Source organism: Hipposideros armiger, unplaced genomic scaffold (assembly GCF_001890085.2).
Source record: "Hipposideros armiger isolate ML-2016 unplaced genomic scaffold, ASM189008v1 scaffold_903, whole genome shotgun sequence".
Classification (NCBI taxonomy): Eukaryota; Metazoa; Chordata; class Mammalia; order Chiroptera; family Hipposideridae; genus Hipposideros; species Hipposideros armiger.
This window is the reverse complement of record NW_017732253.1, coordinates 41,656-53,717: the sequence shown is the minus strand read 5'-3', so window position 1 is coordinate 53,717 and position 12,062 is coordinate 41,656. Positions and strand designations below refer to the sequence as shown.

The 12,062-nt window shown below is 39.1% G+C and overlaps 1 protein-coding gene across 1 annotated transcript; it reads right to left on the bottom strand.

The window, feature by feature from the left end:
* Positions 1-2,410: 2,410 nt before the first annotated feature.
* RFK (riboflavin kinase) lies at positions 2,411-10,334 on the bottom strand. Its single transcript, XM_019630361.1, has 4 exons — positions 9,884-10,334; positions 8,911-9,062; positions 4,693-4,795; positions 2,411-3,930 (listed from the first exon to the last, which is right to left on the bottom strand). The coding sequence occupies exons 1-4, from the start codon at positions 9,963-9,965 to the stop codon at positions 3,800-3,802; spliced, it is 468 nt and encodes a 155-aa protein (XP_019485906.1). The 5' UTR covers positions 9,966-10,334; the 3' UTR covers positions 2,411-3,799.
* Positions 10,335-12,062: the final 1,728 nt, after the last annotated feature.

The following is a 12,062-nucleotide window of genomic DNA, read 5'->3' as shown; positions in this document are numbered from 1 at the left end:
TGAAATTGTTGACATGCAAATAGAGGATGGGAACCCTGAGAGAGGAAGAACAAGTGGGCTCATCAGTCCAACCAAAAGTATACTTAGCAATGGAGGCCTTTAATCAAACCCAGTCTCTGGTAGAACCTATAGATAGAAGACAGTTGAGAACTGCCTTACCGTAAGCAGGTGGGAAGGGGCAGAGATGCCCCTGCATGCCCATCACCCAGGGCACTTCCATGAGGCCCGAGGGCTCTTTGGAGAACATTCTGAAAATCCATATCCTTCCCTAATTTTCACACATATACGTCAAAATAAAATGTTCACATGAATGACATAAAACCTGCATAGCAATTAGGAAAGAAATTACTATCTCACTATGCCGTAATAAAGACTGAAAAGATAACCCTCTGGGGTGGCTAGTTAGCTCAGGTGGTTAGAGTGCAGTGCTCATAACACCAAGGTTGCCAGTCCGATCCCCACATGGGCTGCTGAGTTGCACCCTCCACAACTAGATTGAAACAACTACTTGACTTCAAACTGATGGGTCCTGGAAAAATGCTCTCCACTAGATTGAAACTACTTGACTTGAAGCTGATGGGTCCTGGAAAAGACACTGTTCCCCAATAATATTAAAAAAAAAAAAAAGAAAAAGAAAAAATATCGCTCTAACTCAGGAATAGGCCAACAATGGGCCTGTGAGCCAAATCCTTCCTGCCATATCAACATTTTGAAACAGCCATGCCCATTTATTTATGTATTGTCTGTGGTTGCTTGTTCACTACAGCAAAATCTAAAGAATTTACCTTCTGCCCCCTTATAAAAAGTTTGCCAATCCTGCTATAGCTGAACAGGAAAGCTTATGGCCTCTAGAACAGGGCCACCCAGTGTGGTCTGCTGACTGCTATTGGTCTATGAACTGTCTATTACTGACACTGGGAGTGTTCACAAATGTTTTATGGCATTTTGACATTGCCAAGACATCAAATGTGACTGTTTTTCTAGTAATTTTTATTTGTTTAAGTATTAACTCATGAAGGATTAGAAATAAAAAATTCTATAAGTCACAACTTTCTATAAGAAAAATGAGATAATTTAATACCCATAATGACTTCAACTAGGCCTTAGAAAACGAACAAAAATCAGTCCTAGAGGTTTCATCCAGTCTAGATTTTGCCTTGGAAAATAAAATGGAACCAAAAAAGGCAGAGCCAGGGAAGCTTGAAAAATTACTTATCCCACAAGCTGGGTTCCCAGTAAAGCTCTAATTCTGGGGATGGCTGCTGTATTAAGGTCCCACTATCAGAGGAAAATTATTTCTAATAAGTGCACAATTACATACAGAGCACTTTCTATACACAGGTGCTAAAAGGACGAAATACAGCCCAAGGCCTCTAGAAACTTACACTCCAAGTAAACGCTAAGGCCATTATAAAAATGTAAGACACTGTAGTTTGTGGGAGGCTATGAAGAGAATATTGTGGGGTTGGTATGTGAATTCATATAGTCACGAATGCCACTCAAATACATCCATCTCCCTTAAGTTCCTTGCAATATAATTAATGCTGTACAGTAGACTAGTCCACCCATATCTGCAGGGAATACGTTCCAAGACCCCCAGCAGATACCTGAAAAAGTGGATAGTACTAAACCCTATATATGCTACATTTTTTCCTATACATACAATCATAGTATCTAATTTGTAACTTAGGAAGAGTAAGAAATTAACAATAACTAATAATAGAACAATTCCAATATACTGTAAGTTATGTGAATGTGGTCTCTCTCAGAACTGATCTGATAATCTAGACAGATACTAAGTGGCTAACGGGCGGGGAGTGAGTACAGTGTGGATACACTGAACAAGGGGATGATTCACATTCCAGGTGGAACAGAACGGGATGGGGAGAGATTGCATCACATCATGCTACTTAGAAAGGTCATACTGTAAAACTTATGACATCACTTAGTCAAGATTTATTTCAAAGCCTGAAGTCACTCCAATTAAAAATGGTACTACTACAATTTATAATACATAAATAAAACTAAAACTTAAAAAAACATAGGACACTATTAACTAACTCCTAACTTGCACAACATACAATTTTCGAAAGTGATGGCTATTCAACAAAATATAAGGTATCAAAGAACTTTCACTTACTAAGGACATAATTAGCAGCAATCTATTCAAACACAGATCTGTTTTTACTTTCAATGTTTGTTTTTACCCTTGCTTCTAAAGCCACTGAGGCTTCTTTCAAGTATCGGATTTCTAACATTAAATTACATTTCCTAAGTATTTTTATAGAGAAGAAATGAAAGATACATACTACATTGTTTGTCATAAATTCATACACCAAAAAGTAAAACACAATCCAACTGAATTTATACATGTTTTCTCTTCTCCAACATTAGCTTTCGTTATTCTAGATACTTTTGTTAAAATCAGTTCTTTATTTGCGCAAATTAGAGAAAAATGATTTATAACAAATTATCTTTAAAATTACCTCCTATATACCTCTGCCTCCAACCCCCTACCAAATCTGGTGCCAAAGTGAATAAAGCAATGTGCTGTTTCAGGGGTCCAAACAATCTGTAATCTTAACTTTCTAAGTATCCAAAGATTTTAACTTTCTGTCAATATAAACAGAAGTCTCAAGTGGCCAAAAATCCCTTCTTAGCTGTCATGAAGCTACAAGCACTCTTATCATTAAATTACATTGTGCATACACATTCACAACAGTCTGTTTTCAGGAACATAGAATTACATTAAAAATAAATAACTTTCTATTTTATAGTTTAATTGGCTCTTAAATAGTTTCCCTACTGGGGAAAACAAGCATTCTGTGTTCTTTAAGAAACCGATACGTACATATAAATGAACTAAAAACTTTGAGGAAACCTAAATATGAAGCTTTCGGGTTTTTCTAAAATGCAATACAGATATGCACATAATCACTTTTCATACAGTGAAGGGACAAAATATGAAATGGTAGACAGATGCAATCCTTTGTTAAGTCATAGGATATTCTAAATGGAAAACCTGACACTGACAATTGTTTAAAGGAAAAAAGAACCATGGGCAAAAAAAAATATTGAATATCTACTCTTAAAAAGAAGGTAGAGTTATACAAAGCAAAAATGAGACCTAGATATCTGAAAAACATTCACTTTAATGTTTTAAAAGATAGACAAAAAAACATAGGCAGATAGACTCTAGACCAATTAGAACAAAGGCAGCTATAACAAAAATGAACACAATACAGTGATTTGATCTCATAAAGAAAATGACTAAAGAAAATTACACAAGTTTTCATGTTTGTAATATATTAATGCACAAAATATCAAAAATACAAAGTATGACTTTTGCCCGTTAGGTTTATATAAACTATCAAAGCTCTATTTAATGCATTTACCTTTATAAGCCTTCTGTTTAGCAGCACATGCTGTATAAATACATACATACTAGTACTTTACCATGAGAACTGTTTTGATCTCAAACTAGTGACTTGCTTTTTACCCATAGCTATACACATTTCATTTCCATTACAAGACACTTAAGACCTTTCTAGTGGTAAATTTTAATCAACATGTTACATAAAAAGAATCTTGATTTTTAAAATGAATCTTTTTAGTACTGTAGCATGATGGGTTTAATTGAACAGCTGAAGTATAATAAGGTAACTACATTGTACTATTTAAACTAATTCACAGCTGTAGGAAAATGTTTGATTTTTAAAATATAACCAAGATGAGGCTGCACAGTTGTGGGCATCAAAATATTAGAAAACAGTGAATGAATAAATAAGGTGACTTTTCATCAGTGGCCATTCATTATATTACTCTTAGAAACCTGGAAGAAATTGTCTTCTTTGAGTTTCAAATGTTCTGGTAAATCTAGTCGTTTCTTAGCTTCCTCAATATCACCTTGAATTGCTGAAATAAGTGACTCTGCAGAGAGAACATACCAGGGAAAGATGAGGAAAAATTGCTGCTACATTTTTTACTACTATTTTGTTCAGCCTCTCCTAAAATCTCTCATCACAGGCTGGCAGTGTCTCTGGCACAGGGTAGATTACCAATAAATGTTTGTGATCTATCCCTCCTTACAGACTTAAATAGTCACTGGTACACAAAAGATGTCCCTAATTTTATTGCAATTTCTTAGTCAGTCATTAGCAAAAAGGTACACTGTGAATACCAAATGGAAGAAACAAATATTCACTATCAATTCTATTCAGTATTTACTTGCAAAAAAAAACTCTACAATAGAATTAAAACTATCACACTACACTAAGAAATTTGGTTACCATTTGTTTCTAATATTGATTTATTATTTCTTACATCAAGCATTGCAAAGCATCCATTATTTATCACAGCTTATTAATTCTTGTTCCTTAAAATATAAAAAGGACATAAAAATTTTATTAACTTCATACTGTTGGAAGCAACCAGCCTGTTGGGTTTGAATTTTCCAGGACTTACTACGTGACCTCGGGCAAATTATTTAACCTCTCTGTGCCAATTTCCTCACTGCAAATGAGCAAAATAATTCCTCATCTGGTTGTTGTGGGGATGAAAGAAGTTATTATATAAGCACTCAAAACAGTGCCTGGCATATATTAAATGTTCAAATATTATCTGTCCTGCCATGGTTATTAGAAACCTGTAGACATAACTGCAGTAATACTTAAGATCTAAGTAAGAACTTACCTAAAGAATCAAAGTTCTTTTCTGGTCTGAGGTAGCCAACAATGGCCACATTGAGGATTTCCCCATAGAAGTCCTCTTTGAAGGTATGCATGATATGAGTTTCCTACAGTTAAGATAAAAAAGGATTTATAGAGTACCTGAAATTTGAAATATATCTTTATATTTATGGTGGTAATTTAAATGAAACCACCAACCCTCACTGTATTTCAAAAGACGGGTTAAAATGTTAAGTGCAATTTTTCCTGAATTCTTCCCCTGCTCCTGTTCCTGTCCCTGAACGTACATGTAAACTTTCTTACTGATGTAGACGTTACAACCACAAATCTGGTATGATTTGCTGTTTATAGAAAAAACTAACATGCACCAAAGTGAACAAGAGTCTTATCAAGATGAAAAAACTGAGCAAAAACACCAAAAAGGGAATGAGGGGAGTATTAAGAGATGTTACTAACAGAACTAGTTCTCAAGTTAATCAGGATCTATGTGTTTCTGACACATGCAAGTTATAGAAACTTCTGAGGGTTAGGCAGAGCTAAAGACTGATGTGGGGCAAAAAGAGCCCATTCCTGACTAGGAATGATGTAACAAATAGGTACAAGACATGTTGAAGCAAAGTGGCGCAGGAGGTAGAAGACGCTCTAAAATCTGATTTTCAGTAGGCTCCTATAAAGAACAAATCTGAGTTCAAAAGGCAGGAAAAACCAATGTAGAGAGCATGCAAATACATAACGGTTAGGCTGGACTAGGATGGTGGCACAGGAAACTGAGAAGTTTAAACAATTTAGAAACATGTAACTTGAGACTAGAGGTATATTTTGAAGTGCACAACTTAAAAAAATCTAGTCTATGAAGTGATCATTAAATCTGAAGCATCTACTACAGATCAGCTAAGATTATTGCTAGGATCATTCAGTAATAAACCCTATAGAGGTTAGAGCAACTTATACTTAATGTCCCACTCAGAAAACAGGAAATATCACAAGACTTTTAATATTAAGGAAAGTTTTCATTTTTCTCTTAAATAAAATAACCTAGTCTTTCATAACCTTTTTGGTTTGTTGGGGGGTGGGAGTCATGATCCTTTGAGGTCATTAAAAGGACTCTCCCCAAGTGTTCCTAAGTAAAACTCTGCATACAACTTAATGGATTTATGGATTTTATGAAGCCCATTAAAAAAAAAGGACCTTGATTTAAACAATTTATAAGAAGGAAATATGGATATTAGAAACAAGACTCTTCTTTATAATAAAGCTCTTATTAGAGCTTTGGTTTTGTTAGATTAGTAAATCGTTTATATAGAAGAGCTGAAATTATATACTATACTAAATTCAAAGTATTTAAGAGAAGCAGGGCAGTACTATAGTAAGAACACTGTGTTTAAGAACCCAATGTGTAGGGTTCCATGTTTGGCTAAAGGCATACCTAAACCTCTCTGGGGCTCAGTTTTCTCATCTGTAATTGAGGGGTGAGAGTTAGAAGACATAAAGTGCTTTGTACTATGAACCAATAAATCTGACTTACAGTCTTTCTTTAATTTTGAATAAAAAGGAAACTAAGATATGTAAGATCTTGACACTATTACAAAACATTGAAATAGTAAAGATATCTACTTTCCCTAAATTGATCTATAGATTCAATGCTATGCCAATAAAATCTTAGCAAGTCTCTTTTAAATGACAGAAACTGATAAGTGATTCTAAAATTTATATGGAAATGCAAAGGACAAAATTATCCAAGAAATCTTGAAAACAAAAATGCAGGACTTATACAATCAGATAGAGACCTACTATAAAGCTATGGAAATTAAGACAACATGGTAATGGCCCAAGGATAAACTAGGAAATAGACCAAGTCAATGTATGAGTGTTTTGGACTGACACATATAAAGTCACTTGATTTGCCACTAAGGTAACACTGCAGGGGGGTCAGGAAACATATTCTCAAGAGATGGGCTGGGTCAACAATTAATTTTGACCCATACCTCACAGCGTACTCAAAAATCAATTTGATCAGAAAAGCAAGACAAGCTTTTAAAGAAAACATAGAACACAGTGTGCAAAGATATTTGCAAGACATAGTTGCAACTAAGGAACTGGATCTAAAACATACTAAGAAATTCTTTAAGTCAGTAAGATAGCCAATTCAATTTTCTAAAAAGGGAAAAGGACTGAACAGATACATCATATATGTCTGTTATTGGCAAAGAAAAAAGAAAACCTCATGAAACTCCTACCAATGGAAAATCAAGTTTCTCCTAACTATGGAAGGACTTCCAAGGCATTCCTTAACTGGCTCTATAGTAATAGTTCTGTCACCTGAGTAGCTAATAAGGAAAAATTAGTCACCGGATAGTCTTCCCTACCCTTTATTTCCTCTCTCATCCTACAAAAAAATATTTTGTTCTTTCAATTCTTTCCCTCATTAAGTAGTTCTGGGCCATTTCTAGTGCTTCTGCCAGCACTTAGCCCTTCCTTTGGTTTTTCAAATGTGACACACTTGTCTTCTATAAACTCTTCGGAGAATGAAATTTAGATGAACTATAACTCTTTTTTCCACACACTTGAGCTAACCAAAAGTTTAAGCACTTCAGTTGTCGGTCCTGTAAAGAGCAAACTATACTCTCAAAGTGGTTTAAAGGAGGAAAAAAGCACCTTGCAATCTAATCAGAAAGCACCACCCATGTAGTAAGCAGTTCTATCTTAATAGGGCGACCAAGTAATTAAAGGGTAAATGAACTACACTAACTGAAGCAAGCTCAATTTTATGAAACATACTCTTAAAAACTTCACTTTTATTTCCAGTAAAGGTAAACACAGGGGCAGTTATAAAAAATTAGTATTATTGGGCCGGCCGAGTGGCGTGATGGTTAAGAACTGGCTTGGGACGCCAGAGGGCCCCCACATATGAGGGCCAGTGACACTGCCCTCCACAGCTAAGATGCTGAACAACAGCTCAACCTGGAGCTGGGCTGCCGGGAGTCGCCGGCGACGGTGTAGGCTGCAGCCCCTGTGGCAGTGGGTTGCCATGGGCTACCATGTGTAGCTAGCAGCCAGCATGAGCAGCCAGCAGCGGCAGTGAGCGGCCGTCCAGAAGCCTGCGAACTGATCTGCCTCGCCCTGGAAGAGCGCAATGATGGTGCCAACTTGGGCCAGTGAAGCAACGTCCTCCACAACTAGACTGAAGACCAAAACGACAGCAACTTGTCTGTTCCAGTTCCCCAATTCCCCAGCGCTGTTCCCATCCCCCCAATTCCCTAATAAAAATCTTTAAAAAAAAAAAATTAGTATTATTGTAAAGTTGGTTTGTAACTCCACTTTTTATTTTCTACATGATTTTTTTAACATGCATAAACATTATTAACCCATTATTAGGCCCACAAATATAAAAATGTAATTTATGAGTTTGTGTCTACTATTAAAGTTGGTGTAAATTCAAATTAGATTTTTACAACTTTAGAATATTAAATGCAGACACCATGGTAACCACAAAGAGAATATCTATAGAAGGTACACCAAAGGGAATCAAAATGTGTCACTACCAAAAGTATCAACTAAACACAAAACGGGGTAAAGAAGGGAATAATGGACACAAAAGCTATACGGCAAATATAGGAAACAAACAGCACTATCATTAAGTCCCTCCTTATCAGTACTTAGTTTAAATGTAATTGGATTCAATCTCCAATCAAAATGGAGAGATAAGCAGAATGGTTAAAAAAAGGGGATCCAAAAACACACAAGAGATTCACTTTAGATCCAAAGACACAAATAGACTGAAAGTTAAAGGATGGAAAAGGTTTTTTTATTCAAATAGTAACTAAATACTTCACTTTCTAATCCTTCAAGTACGCTGCCACAAATTCTAGTATTTGGACTATGCTGTGATTACCACTGATGCAAACCACAGCACTGTATGTACATCTAGTACTGCATATTACGCTAAACCAGGGGTCAGCAAACTGTGGCTCACGAGCCACATGCGGCTCTTTGGGTATGTACATGTGGCTCTGAAAACTGAAAATGAAACTATCATAGTTTCATTTATAAAATTTTTAAAGGACATTATTCACATAATGGTGATTTCATTTGTTTTATGGCTCTTGAATAATGTTTAAATTGTTGTGAGGGACAGGATTGGCTCCTCCATCTTAAAAGTTTGCCGACCTCTGCTCTAAATCATCATCCGATTTTCAGCTACAGAACAAAACACAGTTCTTACCATGGACTTCTTCGTATTCTTGTAGTATGGGTTCCAGCCTATGCTCACCACCATCTTATGGACATCTCCACTTCCAACACTGGCCCAACCATAATAAATGCCAGTGGATACATCAGCTGGAAGGTTATCTACTACTTGTTCAGGAAAGTTAGCTAAAAACATAAGCAAACATTCTAAGTGTTAAGCGTATCGTATCATTTATAAAAATCGCACGCAAGGCTAGTCTAAAAAATTAGGGTCCCAAAACCCCTAGGGCTTTGCTTATATTATCAATCCCATCATTGTGTATTCTGGATCAAATTTTTTCTCCTATTCCTGTGGACAGATTAGGAACAAAGTATGAGATTATAAAAGTGTATAAAGCTCCAAAAAATATACATATATGCACTCTGGAGGCAGAAGAAAACAAGTACATGAACAGCCAGTTTTTTTAGACCTGGCCTTTCTTACGGAGGTTCGAAATCTGTTGAAAAAGATTCTCATTTTCGAAATACACATGCTTAGGCTCCAAGCTCAAAAAGGCTGCTTTCGTAGGTCTCAGGGAGGCTCGAATATGTATTTTCAAGGGTAAATTAAACATACCGTCAGGCCCGGACTACTAAAACTAATGTAAGACCGACCAATCAAGATGGTTCTCCTTCAGCTGCCTGTGTGATCACTTGGAGACCATTTATTAACAGCTTTAAAGAGAAGAAAACCCTACCGTTGGCATGAGAATGTAGCCGATCTGGCCCACGTTACGTTTTCTCGTGGGAAAGACGAGTGCGGCGCTGGGCGGCTCTATCAAGGCTGGAGAGGGAGGCAGGAAAGGGGACGCGGAAGCCCGGTCTCCGCCCGACCCCTCAGCCCGACCAAAGGTCCTCCGCCGCAACAGGGCGGGAACATCTGCCCGCATCCCACGACCCTGCCCCCACAGCTGACGTCCCCCTCCCACATGACCCGGGGTCCAGGGGTCCACGGCTCCGGGGCTCACCCGTGGGGATGCCTAGCTGCTTGGAGCCGCGGCCGAAGCCCCGCACCACTTGACCGCGACAGAAGTAAGGCAGGTGCCTCATGACGCCGTCCGCTCCGGACACGGGCTGCGGCCCGGTCAGCAGGCCCGGCGGAGCAGCCGTCCAGGCGGTACCCGGACCCCCGGGCCAGCCGGGGGGCAGGGGCGGAAGCTCGGCCCGCCGGGCGTACGCCCTACAGGCCAGGAAGCGCCGGTGACGCGCCGCGGCAAGCCCGTTGCGCTGCTGACCCAACAGAAGCGCTCCGGCGACTCTGAGGCTGCGTCTCCGTCTCCCGAGTGGCCGCGGAAAGCAATGTGTGTGTGAGCGAAGGTCGCAGTGGAGGCAGGCTAGCTCCGGAGGACCCGCAGCCCCGTGAGCGCCACAGACCCACGCAGGCTTTCTCGGCCGGCCGTCCCGGCGCTCAATCGGCTTCCGTAGCCCCGCCCCCGACGTGGCCCCGCCCCCAGCCCGGTTAGCCGCTTCTCAGCTTTTTCCCCGCCCCCAAGCGTTTGGAACTGCGCGGGAACCCATTTTTTAGCCAGGGCGCTGTGACAGCACGATATAGTCTCCTTTCCGCTTTTTCATTACGATCCTGACTCGAAATAGAGACGTTCTTTAGCTCCTTGGCAACCTCTAGGTTGCTTGTCATTCGCCACTCATTCCGCTCTTAAACATTTATCGAAGTTCCAAAAGTCCATCTCATAGATCAACTCGTCACAGAGGCGTCTCCTAACTACCTGCCGGAAGTGGTCCCCCACTTAACCTTGGTCTGAAGTTCTATCAGAATGTTAGCTCCAGGAAAAACCAAAGAGCACGTCTTCCACTGGGGAAGAAAATATATAAGCTCCGGGGGAGCATGCCCTTGTCTGTAACGCTGCAACCTCAGTTACTAGTGGAAGATTACAATTATGCAATTTTTCCCCCCACATCCGTGACTATATATATAAATTATAGTTTTTGGGTTGTTTTTTTTTTTTTGACGAGGAATGCAGCCGCCTACCCAAATTGCCTCCCTCTATATGGTGTGTCTTTGAGAACTTAAACTTGATGAAAGGTTTAATCTCTACTGCAATGCAAGTTCGTGAGCCTGCTGACCCTTGAAACGTAAACATTACCTCTAGGAAGCAGAGTTCACAAGATATACTTGATTGAATCAATCACAAGGCCATCCTCTTGTTCTTAAGAAGTTTGAATTGTTGTCTTTTACCTCTCTCTACTGAAGGGGAGCAGAGTTTGCCACCCCAAAAATGCCTCTATGGGGACATTGATTATTTTAGGCTGGGTAATTTAAATTAACAGCAGATGTGGGAGGAGCTCTGAAAACCTTCCCTTTGCAAAAGGACATTTGTAAGGGAAAATTCCACTTGTAAGCGTGTTTCCTTCACTGTACCAGGAAGAGGAGGGGATCTTAATCTCTACAAAACTCATCAGTGGAGAAGGCACGAGCTTAAATCTGCATAACAATTTTACCCTTGTTTACTATGCTTTTCCCAGTAACTACCCCTAACTGACTCCCACCATGTAACCGCACATGAACTTCATTTCTTTAGCATGCATTTTGCTTTAACCCAAGCTAGCTTTATTTATCCTGATAGAACTATAACTCACTTGCATTCTTTTCCCAGTCCTCCTACCTGTGCATATACGGTATGTCCGCTCTTTCTAATAATTAAACCCTTAGGACATTAGGTTCCGGTTAGCATCAAACTCATTTAAGAATAAAGTTTCAGGTCTATCAACCATGACCAAGATACCATAACCAAAGCTTAAACTAGAATAAGATTTTAGTCAAAGATAACAACTTGGCCTTAGTTGTGTTTCAGCTCCGGACTCATGAAAACAAATCGGCCCCATGGACCACATGCCCTGGAAGCCAGACATAACAACGCCAGGACAGACATCAGGACCAAAAGCCAGGATCAATTGCTCCCTGCCTTAGCCCTGACCATTGCTTTTGTGCGTCTAGGTTAACACACCATTGAAACTAGTCATAACCACCCTCAAGAGAGCACATAATCTTATTACTATCCTGTAATCCAATCCCTGCCTTGCTTTCTCCCTCCCACCTCCATGTCATCTTACATTCCCTCCTTAATTTCAAATGCATAAAAAAAGCTGCAAAATTATTGTTTGCACTGAACAATTATTGCTTATATAATT

Coding starts and splice junctions, on each gene's coding strand:
- RFK (XM_019630361.1), bottom strand. CDS start 9,965: ATGAGGCACCTGCCTTACTTCTGTCGCGGTCAAGTGGTGCGGGGCTTC. Junction 4,796..8,910: donor AGAATACGAAGAAGTCCATG/GTAAGAACTGTG, acceptor TCTTAACTGTAG/GAAACTCATATCATGCATAC. Junction 3,931..4,692: donor AAAGAACTTTGATTCTTTAG/GTAAGTTCTTAC, acceptor TTCTCTCTGCAG/AGTCACTTATTTCAGCAATT.